The sequence below is a fragment of the Trichechus manatus genome, unplaced genomic scaffold (genome assembly GCF_000243295.1).
Source record: "Trichechus manatus latirostris isolate Lorelei unplaced genomic scaffold, TriManLat1.0 scaffold00018, whole genome shotgun sequence".
In the NCBI taxonomy this organism is placed as follows: Eukaryota; Metazoa; Chordata; class Mammalia; order Sirenia; family Trichechidae; genus Trichechus; species Trichechus manatus.
This window is the reverse complement of record NW_004443954.1, coordinates 2,605,108-2,620,750: the sequence shown is the minus strand read 5'-3', so window position 1 is coordinate 2,620,750 and position 15,643 is coordinate 2,605,108. Positions and strand designations below refer to the sequence as shown.

Below are 15,643 nucleotides of genomic sequence, written 5' to 3'. Positions count from 1 at the left end.
TATTATCTCTTATTTCTGACTTCTCATGTCCCTTTTGAATTTTGAGAAGATTCTTTACTTGCTCCTGCAAAAAAGAAAGGAGCAGTGGGGTGGGGGATAGTGTAGTGGCAGGTAGGGGGAGGTCTCGGAAAGCACATTAGCCCTGAGGCAAAACAATTATCGAGTTCTGTTCAGGTGACTGAATCTCTCTAAATCTCGATAATATATATTTCACAGGTTGTTGTAAAGATTAAAGAATATGTACTTCACAGGTTGTTGTTGGACGTTAAATCTAAAAGTATTTATCCATCAGGCTTTTGCTGTGATAGTTTTGTGCAAAACACAACCTTCAAATATCAAGTGCTTGCCTTGATGTCCATCACTTGTTCATGGACCTGGTAGGTGAGCTGTGGTCTTTGCGGATCTCAGCCAGACTAGGCTGGACACTAGGCTTTAGCACAGGTTCAGAATTTTCCCAAATTAAAGAAGCAGTGGCTATGTGGGCATGCACTTCTCATGACAGATTGCAGAAGCTCCAAGAGGGCAGGTAAACATTGCCATGCCTCCAAGGCCTTAGCTTGATATGGGCACTAACTCACTTCCACTCACATTCCATTCACCGAATAAAATCACATGGCCAAGGTCAAAGTCAATGGCAAGAGAAAGATCTGTGGGCAAATGATACAGTTTGCTACCATCTGGAAAATATTTGGTGTTTGATGAATGCTTTAAAAAAAATAAAAAGCAGCTTCCTAAAAATGTCACAAGTTACACCTAAATTTTAAAGAGTACGTATAAAATTTAATTTCACTTGTTATGAATTTAGATTGCAAAATATCTGTTATATAATAGAGTTTATGTTTTAACATTATTATATTTATGTAGATCACCAGTGTAAATAATCTTTCTATCTAAGGAATAGTGACTACTCAAGCCTCAAAAACAAGTTCTCACTGTTAACTTTGGCTTTCCTTGAGAGTTTTAGGGTATGAGTAGATTTTACAGTATAGATACCGTAATTGTAGTTAACTACAATTAGGATGATGTCTCAGAGAATTAGGATTTGGGAAGACACTTGAAAGGAAGGGAAGGAGAGATATGTGCAGCAAGAGAGAAAGACGCTGTGATTTGGGAAGAATGTGGGTAAAGGCATAAAGGCAGGAATGTTTAGGAAGTAGCAAGGTACCAAGAATGGGTACCTGAGTTAAGGGCCAAGCATGAAGCAAGACAGAAACAGAAGCAAGAGGCATCTTCTGGGAACAATGAGATTACCCCACAGTGAGGTTGTGAATGATTCTAACCTGCTTGTGAAAGCTGTTTATTTGAGCATGTTTCCTATTGGTCCAAGTGCTCTACTCATTGTGCATAAACTCATTATTTACCAAAGGCTTCATTTTGTAGTTATTCTGTATATTTTGTTTTAGACTGAAAGGATTTCTAAAACCTGTGTTGATTCTTAGATTTATGAACAGGAGAATAGAGATAACATATTGTGAATGAAAAGCTGCCCATTTTTCCAACTTTTTCTTTTACAACTTATCTAATTAAAATTAAATTTGTTAAATATCTACACTGTTATCTAGTGGAATAAGGTATGAAAGTTCAAATACTGCATAAACCAAAACACCAAACCCCTTGCCACTGAGTCAATTCCAACTCATAGCGACCCTAAAGGACAGAGTAGAACTGTCCCATAGGGTTTCCAAGAAGCGCCTGGTGGATTCGAACTGCCCACCCTTTGGTTAGCAGCCGTAGCTCTTAACAACTATGCCACCAGGGTTTCCAAATACTGCATGCATATATATATATGTGTGTGTGTGTGTGTATACATATATGCAGTATATGTGTATATATAACATAAATGTGTAAATATATAAATTGTGCATATACATATTTATACAATTTTTTAATTGTGGAGGGTATGTATTTGCAGGAGAACATCAGGGATTTTAATTGGTTCTTCTTTGTTCAATATGATTCTTTAAAATGCCTGTTAAAAGTAGACTGTAGGGTTTTCACCAGCTATTTCACCTTGGGCTAGCTAATGACACTTGAAAAAGCTTTCATCCTCCTTATATGGGGATGAAAGGTCCGTCTCTGACATTAATTCTGTAGATGAAAGGGTGAATACTTGTCCTGTTAACAATGCTCTCCTTTCAACAGCTCTTCCAGGTAAACCTGAAAGGCAAACTTTAACCCAGGCACACTGTGTAGCACTTCTACAGATCTAGAAAGAAAAGTGATCATCAAAAGATGAAGCTGTAGCCGGTTTCTCATGCTACCCTGTGTGTCCTTCAGAAATACTCCCATAATTTAAAAATGTTTTAACATTACCTACTGCTCTGGATATTATGATTTAAGGAAATTAAAATACAGTGTTTCAACCTGGATAGACAGTTTTATATCAATGAGTAGTTCTTTTCAGTTTTACATCTATGACCCCTGCTGTGATTTAGAAAGCTGTAAATGCTGACCGTGTGCATGTGCTCCGTCTTCATAGAAGCTAGAAGGAGACTTAAGGGAATATAAGTCAGCAATAGAAAAAAACATACATAGTAGAACATCAGTGAAGTAGTCCATCATCCTGAAACATAGTTCTTCAAATACATATTTAATTTCTCTCTTTTTACTTTAGGAAATACTTTGCAGGAATGACCTATTAAACAGAATGAAGGGCTTTGAAGTGGACTGCATCTGTCTGTTCTTAAAGGAAAGATTACATACATAAACTTTGATTTTATTTAACTGCTTAGGACAAGACTCTTCAAACTTTTCCACTGAGTAACTACAGTGGTAGGAGGTCTGGAGAGATTGGAGAGAATGCTTATGACACACGGGGTTCTTGACTTTAAGAATCACTTGAATTGCCATTTGCTTAAAATATGCTATGTAATGTTGGCTTTAATATAAGATGTTCTCCCTCAAACAAACAGAAAACAAACAAACAAAAAATCTTGAGATGAAAGTCATCTCTAGTGTGATGTGCCTTTTTTATTTTGTGAATTCTAGTTCTCCAGCCCACAGGCTTGTAAGTACAGAGACACGTGTACAGTTTTCTGAGAAATACAGAATATTCCAAATATCAAAATGCATTTGTTCATTTAACATACATTGTAAGTAATGCAAAGATCGCATAGAGACATGATCTCTCTTCTTGAAGAGATTTTAGCATCATTGGAGACATAACACAAGTGCACCAATAGCCACAATTTATAAAATAGAAAGTGATAAGGTTTAGAGGAAAATGAAATAACAAAGATAATGGCTGGATCATTGAGAATCTTTGTGGAGGAGGATAGTTAGGGTGTGGATTCTCAGAGAAGAATGAGTAGAAGAGACTCCAAGCAGTGAAAAGAGTATCAAGAAAGACACAGAGGCATGTGTGGACATTATTGGAATTTTACGTTTTTCAAACACATAGAGAGTGCCGCTGGTGGTAAAAGGAAGATAACGTAAAAATCAATCATTGCATTTAGGAAATGAAGATCAGTCAAACTTCAAATGGATGACAAAAGAGGTCTTCTGTAAACCTAAAACTAAGCCCAAAATAATTACACCCACTCCTCACCTATCCACATGATTAGGTTCCAAAGACCAGGCCATTATGTGAAAATTGACGTTATGCAAAAACGGAGGATGACCACATCAGATCACAAAATGGAGGATGACGACATCATTACATAACTGCCAGATTGCATCATTACACAATTGCCAAACCACTGAGAAGCACGGCCCAGCCAAGTTGACACATAGCCTTAACTATCACAGCCAGTGTTATTCTAACCTCACACCACGGTGTTCGTTACTGCCAGACGTACGTCATTAAGGCACAAAATAGCTGGATAGTTGATTTTTTACTATTGTCATAAATGAGAAATGTTGGATAATGAGATAGTCAATAAGCAAAGGGTAGGTGTACTTTCCTATGAATCAAGAAACATGTTAAGGAGTTTTGTGGATTGACTCGTGCCCCCCCAAAATATGTATTGATTTCCAGGCCCCAGGACTTGTGGATGTGATCCTACGTGGAAATAGGGAGTTTTTTTGCTGTGTTAATGAGGGCAGACTACAGTAGGGTGGATCCTAAACCTAATCATCTCTAAGCTATAAAAAGAGTAGAATAGACATACGGACACACACAGGAGGAAGATGGATGCAAAGAAACTCCAGCGACTACTAAAAGGAGGGACCTTCCCCTAGAGCTGATGCCCTGATTCGGACTTCTAGCCTCCAAAGCTGTGAGAAAACAGGGTAAATTCCTGTCCTCTAAAGCCACCCACTTGTGGTATATTTTGCTACAGCAGCACTAGGTAATTAAGACAAGAAGTTTCCAGGTTATAATATCAATATGAATCTCAGTATTTATGTTTTTATGCAAGGTAATTGAAGTATCATTAACAACCTACAACATGCGGATGGTACAACCATGCTTGCTGAAAGTGAAAAGAACTTGAAGAACTTACTGACGAAGATCAAAGATCACAGCCTTCAGTATGGATCACACCTCAACCTAAAGAAAACAGAAATCCTCACAACTGGACCAATAAGCAACATCATGATAAACGGAGAAAAGATTGAAGTTGTCAGGGATTTCATTTTACTTGCATCCACAAGCAATGCCCATGAAAGCAGCAGTCAGAAAATCAAACAACGTATTGCATTTGACAAATCTGTTGCAAAAGACCTCTTCAAAGTGCTAAAAAGCAAAGACGTCACTTTGAGGACTAAGGTGCGCCTAACCCAAGCAATGATATTTTCAGTCTCCTCATATGCATGTGAAAGCTGGACAATGAATAAGGAAAACTGAAGAAGAATTGATGCCGTTGAAATATGGTCTTGGCAAGGAATATTGAATATACCATGGACTTCCAGAAGAACAAACAGGTCTGTCCTGGAATAAATACAGTCAGAGTGCTTCTTGGAAGGGAGGATGGTGAGACTTCGTCTCATGTACTTTGGACGTGCTATCAGGAGGGACCAGTCCCTGGAGAAGGACATCATTCTTGGCAAAGTAGAGGGTCAGCGAAAAAGAAGAAGACCCTCGACGAGATGGGTCAAACATAACGATCGTGAGGATAGCGTAGGCCCAGGCAGTGTTTGGTTCTGTTGTACATAAGGTCGCTATGAGTTGGATCTGATTCGACTGCACCTAACAATAGCAGCAAAAATAACTCAAGGTGTAAATAATAACAGCACTTTTCTATGCCTTATTTATGAAATTTAATCTTTCTCCAGAACAATTTATGAAGAGTTTTATAGTGATGAGCACAGGAAATGCAGGTTTTTTACATAATCATTATAATCTTTAAAACTATAATTACTCCTTCTGCCCACCATAACACAAAAATAAATTCTGGATGTACCAAAGACTTGATTGTGAAAGTAAAATAACAAAGCTTCAAGGAGCTAACATAGGAAACTTCTCTTTATGTCTTTGGGATAAGCAATTATTCCTCCATCAAGGCACACACAGCACTAATGATAAAGAAAAAGGTAGATAAGTTGGCTTAATTATAATTAGAAACTTCTGTCCATTAAGAGACATGATTAGTGAAAAGGCAAAGAAAAGAGAGGATTAAGAAATTTCCAACACACTTTACACTAGAACAGGCCATGAATGCGACACTTACAAGAAACTCCTACAAATCACTAAGAATTTATCTACCCAAGTTATACACTACAACCTTATGGCCTAGTAGTTCTACTCCTGGTTATATAGCCAAGAAAAATGTGTAAATATGTGCACTAGAAGGTATGTATAACGATGTTCTTAGCTGCATTATTTTTAATAGCCTTAAAACGGAAACACATATAGACAATAAATATTTTCCAAATATTCAACAACATTAAAATGGATAAACAAATATTCATTCTATTTGGATATGTTCATCAGGAAAAAAAAAAAAGAATAACCAATTGCTATACATAGCATGGATAAATCTCAGACATATAGAATAAAAGAAAGCAGACACAAAAGAAATCAGACAGTGGAATCAGCTACTATATGATTCTATTTGCGTAAAAATCAAAAACAGGCAAAATTAATCTGTGACGATAAAAAGTTATAATATTAGTTACCTTTGGGGAGGACACACCAGGAGGGAGGCACAGAGGAGGCTTCGAAAGGGATGACTACGTCCTATCTGGATCTGGGAGGTTTTCACATGGGTGTGTTGACTTTGCAAAACTTTATTAAGCTGTACATTTAAAATTTTGCACTTTAATCCACGTAAGTTTTAACAATCAATTATTTACATGCGGTTAGAGTAGAAAGACTATAGTTTGTCATATAATATAGATGTCCTAAGTATTAATGCATAGAGAGGATTTTAAAATTCTCTCTATCTCTATATATGTCTTTTGAAATTATATATATATACATATGTACATATGTATGTATATATTTCTTCAGATCTGAGGCAGAGACATATAGCTACTTTGGGTAAGAATGGAAACTGTATTCTCTGGTAAGCAGACCTGAATACTATCTCATCTGTGAAAAGAAAACTCACTAGACCTTGCCAAAAATATAGATTGTTTTATCATGTGTACAGCCAGTTACGCCTATTAAAAGTTAAAACATTTAAACTGCCCAATACTTTGATTTAAAAAGTCCATCGAGGTTATAAAACAGCAAATATAAAGGATCTAGTTCAGTTCTTACAATAATAATATTTGATTGTTACTGAGTACTTACCGATTACCTGTTACGGTTTTAAGTGCTTTAATGTATTAACTCATTTTAATATACAAAATGACAGTGAAATAGCTACCATTATTTGGTGGTACAGTGGTTAAGCATTTTTGCCTGCTAACTGAAAGTTTGGCGGTTCGAACCCACCAGACTCCTTGGGAGAAAGATATGGCAGCCTGCTTCCATAAAGTTTACAGCCTTGGAAACCCTATGGGGCAGTTCTACTCTGTTCTACAGGGTCATTATGAGTCAGAATCACCTTGAAGGCAATGGGTTTGGTTTTTTGAATTATCCTTCTTTAAAGAGGAAGGATCCAGGGACCACAGAGGCCAAGCAGCATAATCAAGGTCTCTTGACTACTAAATGTCAATACGTGACTCTAACACAGGCAGCTTAATTTAAAATGCCATATTTTAACAAAACATTGCCCTACGTTGATTCTACGTCCCCAGACATGTCACCAATCCTATTCCTGCACTTCCCCAGTGGAGGATGGTCTCACATTAATGTGGAAATGGAACAGCTGGTGCCTCTGCACGCAGCTGAGTTTGGGATCACGAAAATCAGCCCGGCAGGAAACACACGATGAACTAAACGAGTGTGTAATGTGTGTAAAATGAGTGGCAAGTGTGATGGATAGAAAAATACAAAAGCATCTGTTTAAAGCTATCTCCTAACTCTGCATATAAGCAGCAAACAATAGCACCACGGAGAAAACAATGTCTTTACCAGACAGGAAGTACTCTTCTCTGCAGAGATGTATGAGTTAGAATACCGGAAACTGCAATGAACTGAATACCCAAGTCATTGTGGCTTCAACAATCCCATCATCTATTATCTCTTACAGCAAGAACAATGGAGGGTAGGTACTCCAAGAACCGGTCAATGGCACAAAGACCCAGGTGCTGTCTGTCTTTCTGCTCTGAGGCTTTCTCTTCTTCTTTGCATGATAATAACTACATTTAAATTTCACAAATTTACACACCAGCCGCTAATAGGACATTTTCTCCTTTTGCATCTCTTTTTATCACAAAAGAAAACCTTCTCCAACCCCTTCCCCACAGTCCCATCTGCAAGCGGATGTCTTTCTTCCTCTCAGTAGCCAGAGTTGCATAAACTTTCCACGCAAAACCAGTCAGTGGTAGCAGGGAGGTATTGTGATGATTGCCCTTAACTAATCAATTGGCATCTTCTAAGGATGGGGGAGAGCAGTATGACAGTTTGGCAAGTGAGGGGGTGAACACCCGCATTAAATTGGAGGCTAAGGGCTTGGAATAAAGGGTTGGAAGGATGGTTTTTGGGTAGGCAGCCAGCAATGTTTGCCACAAGAAAGTAGAAATGCTAAAAAAAACCACGGCTTTACAAATAACAGCCTTAGCCACCAACCAAGTGCCCCCTTTATAGAAATTCTGTGGAGAAGACATCTTCTCTGTCTACATACTTACTGCTTAACAACAGATAAAAACGGGAACAGGAGAACAGTATCATCTTTGGATTTTCAAGAATATTGTGTTTGGTTTGATTTGAGTCTTCAAAACGGCATTTCCACTGAATCATTTATGACAAGAACATTTTATTGAAGTGTTCATGTTGAATGTGGTTAATGTTTAAATCATTCATATATGTATATATATATATAAAACCAAAAACCCAAACTCGTTGCCATGGAGTCAATTCCAACTCATAGTGACCCTATAGGACAGAGTAGAACTGCCTCATAGGGTTTCCAAAGAGCGGCTGGTGGATTTGAACTGCCCACCTTTTGGTTAGCAGCCGAGCTCTTAACCACTGCACCATCAGGGTTCGATATCTATAAAACTTAGCCTTCGCATCCAAATTGGAAGCCAATAGAAACACCGGGTGAAGGGATAGACTTTTTTTTACCTTACCTGGAGAAAGGCTTGGGATTAAAACATTGAAGTATTATTTTCTTTAATGTAAACCTTTACATGTCTGATTCGTACATTGTGTGGAAAGGTTTGCAGTTGAAACATTCAGGAGTTATCAATGCATTTAGCCTCATTTGCTTATCAACTTAATTCCCTTCTTAATTTAAATTTTCTTTGAAAATACTTCAAGTAGTGTTATTCCTGTTGATTTTTTTTGAATTCAATATTCAGCATAGATTTCTATGCCACAGTCTAGAAATGCAGTCTAGAAATACGTTTTCCAGCCGCTATGACACATGGTAGGTCTTTTATCATGAACTTTGGAGTCTTCCATCAGTTTGTAGGAGGGAAAGACATCCAAGATCTATGCATAAGAATTATGAACGATTCTTTGAAAAGCACAAACATACCAGTCTTTTTGTGCTTAAGCTGCCATAAAATTGCAAAAGTACACCTTTTATGTCAGTGGGATGTGCACCAAACCCTCTCCTCGTCTGCATCCTTCTGATGGACGATGCTTCTCTTCTCTTCACTGTGTGTGAGAGGAAGCGCGGCCTCACACTCAGTAGAGGCTCAGACCTGAGTTTTTAGGATTGGTAAATAAAGTGGATGGCGGAAAGCACAGGTAGCAGCTTGGAATGATTTGGAAATGACCACTGGAAGGTTTTACTTTATCGATCATGTGCCAAATAGTCTAGCATTTACAAATAAAGACGATTGAAATTATGGCTCATTACAGAAGGGAAGTAAAGGTATATAAATAAACAAGCTTCTCAATAGGACTGTACCTGCGGAAGGAGCACCTCACTTACCTACTAGGGTGAGTTTTTGTGAATTCTCCAGATTACCAAATGAACAGCAGATAAACTGCCTTCACACTTCACTACCTATTCTAGGGCTCAGGTTTGAGTCGGCGTCAACCTAGCGCAGATAAATTGAAATACCCGGTATATCAACTCCATAAATGTATACATCCTTAGAAAAAAAAGGGTCGTCGTGACGCTGCGAAGCGAATGCCGAATATTTGATGAAGTGAGACTCTCAATCTTCAGATAATCCCAAGTCAAAAAGGAAAGCCTTCTGAGACCACACTATCAGTCATTTTCTGATGTCCCTTTCTCATCGGGCCATCATCAAGGTTTAACCGAGCCAAAGGAAACAATTTCTCAATTCTAGACATGAGGTCCGGGAAGCAAAGCGGTCTCTTACAGAAAAGCGAATAAGTCTTTCTCTCCCAGTTCCACTCTTGTTCCTCTTCTGGGTGTCCAAGATTGAAGGTGTTAACCCCATCCCCACCGCCAGCCCGTGCTCTCTGGGGCAGCTCCTTTTCAGGAAAGATTGCCAGTCATTTTAGCATCTTATCAGGAAGGAATAGGGTGGAGGATCTTTGAAAGCAGGGGAGTTGTGGTAGGCGGAGGAGATGGGGACCCTCCTTGCATACACCTCCCCAGGGTCCAGACCTTCCACGCCCCTGTCTCTGCAGCTCAAAGCACGCCCAGAACTGTCAAGGGTCCGGGCCTCGTTGGGCCCGAGGAGCAGCAGGCCAGCCTGCTCCTCTCTCCTCCCGCGGGCACTAGGCCAGGGCGGACGGAGTTTGGAGTCGGCGAGGAGGGGCGCACACGTCACGTGCGCGCGCAGAGACCTCAATAAATGGCCGGAGCGCCAGGGAGCCGCGGAAGCGCTCAGCGCCAGCCTCTGCGCGCCGCCGCTGCAGGAACAGGAGCGCGAGGTGCCCGCCAGTCTTCGCTTCGGATCGCTGCCTGTCTCCCGCCTCTTGCTCCTGCAGAAAATGCTCAGAGACGCCCGGGCGCCCACTCTGGCAAGCTAAATTGGCAGTTCTTTTCCGCCCCGACTTCAGGTTCTAACTTTGGAGCGCTTTGGCAGCCAGGTCTGCAAGGAAGCGTGCAGTCAGAGGCTCGCATCCCCTTGCAGTCAGCGCCCTCGTCGCCCCAGGACGCACGGTGCGGTGCCCGGGTCCTTTCCGAAAGGGGGGCCTCTGCTTTCGGTCGTGTGTGGCGGCTGGGGGGCGGCTACCGGAGGCCGGCGTCTCGTTGGGCCCAGCGCTCCAAGCGATCTTCACACTGGAGAGGTAAGGGCGTTTCTAAAACGCATTGGTGAATACTCAGCCTCCCACCTTTTCCTCTCTGCTTTTTCCTTTTTAATCCCTACTTTTAAAAAAGCCAGTTTGTAGAGAATCACCAGGCACGGAGGGTGGATGGGCTACTCAGAAAGCAGCGGCGACGTGGATTGGCGTGCGCTTACTATTTTAAAAAGTGACTGTGAGTTTCAGCTTTTCCCTCCTGTCGCGCTCTTTCCGTTTGGGTCAGTGAATAGGGTGTCCGTGGTGTCTGGGAGCAAGAGCACTGAAGTTGCTGGTAGATGGCTGGCTCTCGGGTCTGGACCACAGGCTCGGCACACACTTTCCAGAAAATAATGAGTGCGTTCTGGAGCTGCGCTTTGGCTGGAGGAGACCTCCCCTGTGATCCAACCATTCATCTGCAGTGGTTCTCTGGACCCTCTATATGCAGCTATGGATACATGTGTAAACAGCATTTTGTACTTTTAAGCATTTCCCCTCGATGGTTGCACAATATGATTAATGCAATTGATGTCACTAAATTGTATACCTGAAAAACGCTGAATTGGCAGATGTTGTGCTTTACATATTTTTACAATAGAAAAAGAAATTCGCCCTCAATTTCAAAATGCTGTGGTTCCTGCTAGAGATGAGACACTGGAATAAAATGATAGCTTAAAACAGAAACATGGACCTCTAAATTGGTAGAAAGCATTCTAGGTATATAATACCTTATGCAGGTTATATAGAATATACAGCCATTTAAATCCCTATAATTCAAAAATCATTTTCAAGCTTTGGCTCCTCTGGGTTACTTCTGTTTTATTTTTAGCCTCATGTGTATCATCTTGCAAAATATAATTGTTTTGTAGAAATAATGCATTTGTGAAAAGGCACCTGGAAGAAACAATGGGGGTGGAGAGAAGTTCATTTTCAAAAGTGGGTGTCCATTTTCTGGCCTTTTAGAGACAAATCAAACTGGCACACTCTCATTCTGACTATCATTTTACTTTCGTTATTAGAAAATTAATGTGTGCCGGTGTTTTCTCCTTAATCACATTACATGTTGTTATAGCCCAAAGCAGCAGAAGAGCCTGTCTTGGAGATTATCCCAGGGAAATCCTGAGGTCATTCATTATGAAGTGCACCGCCCAGGAGTGGCTCCAAGTAACCGCAGTGCTATTCATGGCTAGAGCAATTCCAGCTATGGTGGTTCCTAATGCCACTTTTCTGGAGAAACTTTTGGAAAAGTACATGGATGAGGATGGTGAGTGGTGGACGGCCAAGCAGAGAGGAAAAAGAGCCATCATGGACGATGATATGCAGAGTATCTTGGACCTTCATAATAAATTACGAAGTCAGGTGTATCCAACAGCTTCCAATATGGAGTACATGGTAAGGAAAGTTTTCAAGTGGTATGTAGATGTTTATGGATGCTTTCAGTTACCACAGTTAGATGCCCTCATGCTATCCTTTATTTTTAACTTGTTTATCTTGTATAAAATTTAAAAACAATTGTTTTCTTTGAGGGAAGGGATCTTTTTCTGCATATTCTTTTATTAACGTACCTCTCATTTCTAGGATCTCTTTGAATTTTGGAGTAAAATTAATTATGTTTAGATGCAGCGTTCCTACTAAACACCAAACCCACTGCCATGGAGTCGGTCGTGACTCATAGCAACCCTGTAGGACAGAGTAGCACTTAGAACTGCCCCATAGGGTTTCCAAGGCTGTAAATCTTTATGGAAGCAGACTGCCACATCTTTCTTCCGCGGAACAGCTGGTGGGCTCAAACCCTTGACGGTTAGGTTAGCAGCCTAGTGCTAGTGCTGCTTTGCCACCAGGGCTCCTTAGCATTCCTACTAAGTGCTCTAAATTCTGCTCTTACCTGGACGGTTGCTGTATTGGAAATGCTGAGCAGCTGATGTATTTGCTTTTAAGTGATTTAGTAGAACAATTGTTTTCTAATTTTTAACTGATGGAAGCTTCATTTGAATGGCAGGTGTGAAAAATTCAGGGACTAATAATTTGAAGATGCTTTCTGGATTGCTGATATATATGTTCTAATTGGCTTTGTTTCTTACAAATATGTAACTGATATATTGTAGAGTACATGCCTGTAGTTGTTTTAAGGAATTGTTTGGTGGTAGTTTTTTTTCTGAATTTATTTGTGAGCTTTGACATATGAAAATAAGCCTGGGCAAGTGCTCCTTCTTAATAACTTTATCTTCACTCTTAGAGTGAATTAGCAAGTTTGGAAACATAATGACATCTTTAAGATCATTGGCATAATTCCCTAACATACTACTTAGCACCCTAAATATTTAGAACATTTTCAGAAATTCATTATATTAGTTGCATGAATTGGGAATGCACAAGCAAACACTGATAATAAATAATTGCTGGTGATAGCAAAGATTCTTTAATGAACATTGGGAATAGTATTTTGTCTTTGGATACAGTGTAGGATGCAGTGAATTTGAGTGTGTTCTAGTCTTTTTTTCTGTTTACATCCACTGTGGCATTGTATTAGTCATGTTAGTTGTGTGTTTACATGAATTTCTGTTTAGGTAACTTTCATGAAACTTGGAAGTTCTAAAGTTCACATCACCCATTATAAAATATGCCATTATATTATTTTGACTTTTACTGGAAAAATGCTTGAAATAAAAGTAGGAATTAATCAAGAGATTAGGAGTTGGGGCCTGGGAATCAGGCTGTCTGGGTTTAAATTCTCCCACTGACATGTACTAGCTGTGTGACTTTGGGCAATTTAGTGATTTTTCTTGACTTCAGTTTTCTCGTGTGTAACATCTGTACTTACCTCAGAGAGTTGTGAAGATTAAATGAAATTGTGTGTGGAGAGTTGTAGCTCATTATCAGGCATGATGTATAAAGTCTTGGTGAATGTTACTAAGACATACAACTAATTATATGTCTCCTCAAACTGTTGCAATAGAATATCTCGGGAAATCAATAGCTCTTTTCAAAAATCTGTGCAGTATATGACATCTGTAATGTCTTACATTTTTGCTTTTTTTGTGTATTTTAAAGTGGTTGCCTGAAGTGCAAAACTCTCTGACCTTCATCTGTGAGCCTTCAATGAGAAATAGCAATTATGGAGCCTTTCCAGTTGGTACACTGTATGCCTGCTCTATGCGTATAGGTGTTCAGTCGCTTTTTATGTAAAATAAGGAAGAACTTGGGAGTTCAAATCCACAAAAAAGAAATCTGAGAATATTTGCGTATGTTATAAGTAATATGGAAATAATGAATGGTTCTGGGATTCGTTTTTATCTCTGACTTCCAAAAAAAATAACTGCCTATTGTATGGTGTCTGGGCTGGGGTGTTTATATGAGTTTCTTTTTGGTTTCACTGGTTTCCTTCTGTCCTTGAAATGCAGATTCAGAAACAAGCCAGGGTTTATAGTGTGTTGCCCTTAGATACTGTTAGCACTGGAACTATGTCTTGGCCATTAACTGCACTGCAGAGCAGTTCATTGCCCAAGTATAATATTTGAGCACATTTTTTTTTTTTAGAATACACGCTTAAGGGAAAGTCGAAAGAACATAATAGTTCTATTTTATTGGAAATACTTTTGATTTGTGTTACATATAACAGTGTAAGTACAGATGTTGATCAACCTTGTAAAACACAGTTTATTCAGATAGTTATTTAAAGTGCCTTTATTCTGAGAAAACAATTTAAATCTGGCTAAAGAGCTTGTTCCTATAAAATCTGCAATAGCCACTTATCCGCTATATGTCATAACACATTAAAAGTCTGAACAGCTGGTTACTTTCTCTGACATTTGGTGCTTATTTTAGTCTACTCTTTGTTCTTGAGTATCTGGCAGCCAAGCCACATCCACATTTATTAACATCACGTCTCTGCTCCTACTTTTATCTTTATTTCATTAATAAGGCTAAAAATAGACTGGAAAGCCACTGCTTTTCTTGAAGAGCTTGTAGGATGATAGAGAAGAAAGAATAGACGCCTTTGCAATTTTCAAGCAAGCAAAGGACACATAATTCTTTGTTCTTGTCTGTAAATAATGCTAAGGAAGCACAGAATGATGGAATACTCCTAATTGTGAGAGTTAATTGGGGAAAGCTCTTGGGCAGGATGAGGTATAAGTTGCTCCTTGAAGGCCATTGGGACCACGGACTGTGAGGAAGAGTGGAAGGCACGTTGCGGTTAGAAGGGAGTGGAATAGATAAAAACATGGTGGCAGAAATTGGCGAGCTGGTTGCTGGGAACTAGAAGCAGATTAGGTTGATGAAAGCACAGAACTTAGGGCAGAATCAGGAAGGGGAGAAACGAGTTATTGCTTCCATGAAACCCGTAATCCTAAAGAGGGAGATTATCTGAATTTTAATTTAGGGTAAATCAAGAAACTGGAGCTTTTAGGTCATTAAATAAAGCTGTTGCAGGGGAAGCAATAGATCTTAGAGGGAACAGTATTGGCTGTGGACTTAGATAGCAGCAGATGTGCGTTTTATCCGCCGTTTATTGGTATGCGCGCTCTGTCATCCGGGAGCATTCTGGGCATTGATTTTCTCATTGTAAAAACAGGTGTAATAATTTAAACCACGCAGGTTTAATGAGCTAAAATGTTTGATATTGCTGAACATGTTCTCTTTCTTCAAGCCTTTCTTTCCATGGATTTTAAGACTCCATCGCTCACCTCTTTTATTTTTATGGTTGTTTTTTCATAAACCTGTCCCTGTTTTCTGCTGTCTCTCAAAAGTTTGTTTCCCACGTTTTTACTGTGGTGTTCTCCCTTCCTGTAGGACCTTATCTACTCCTTTGACTTTAAATACTGTTTATGTTTTGATGAATCCTTACTCTGTATCTCTGTTCAAGAACCCTCTCTCTGGAGCTTCGTTTGCGTATTTCCTGCTTTCCGTTGGTGGTCAGCTCCATGTAATAGTACTCCACAGTCAGGTCAAGCTTTCTTTTCTAAAAAGAAAACTGGCTTACCCATTTCCTCCATCCGCCCC

General features: G+C 39.6%; 1 protein-coding gene across 1 annotated transcript in view; it reads left to right on the top strand.

Annotated features, from left to right (window-relative positions):
- Nucleotides 1–11,720: 11,720 nt before the first annotated feature.
- Nucleotides 11,721–15,643, top strand: part of CRISPLD1 (cysteine rich secretory protein LCCL domain containing 1) — a 44,611-nt gene continuing 40,688 nt past the window's right edge. Inside the window, exon 1 of the mRNA XM_004372514.1 lies at nucleotides 11,721–12,034. Within this exon, the coding sequence (XP_004372571.1) occupies nucleotides 11,777–12,034 (258 nt within the window). The 5' untranslated portion in view covers nucleotides 11,721–11,776. The remainder of the gene's footprint in view (nucleotides 12,035–15,643) is intronic.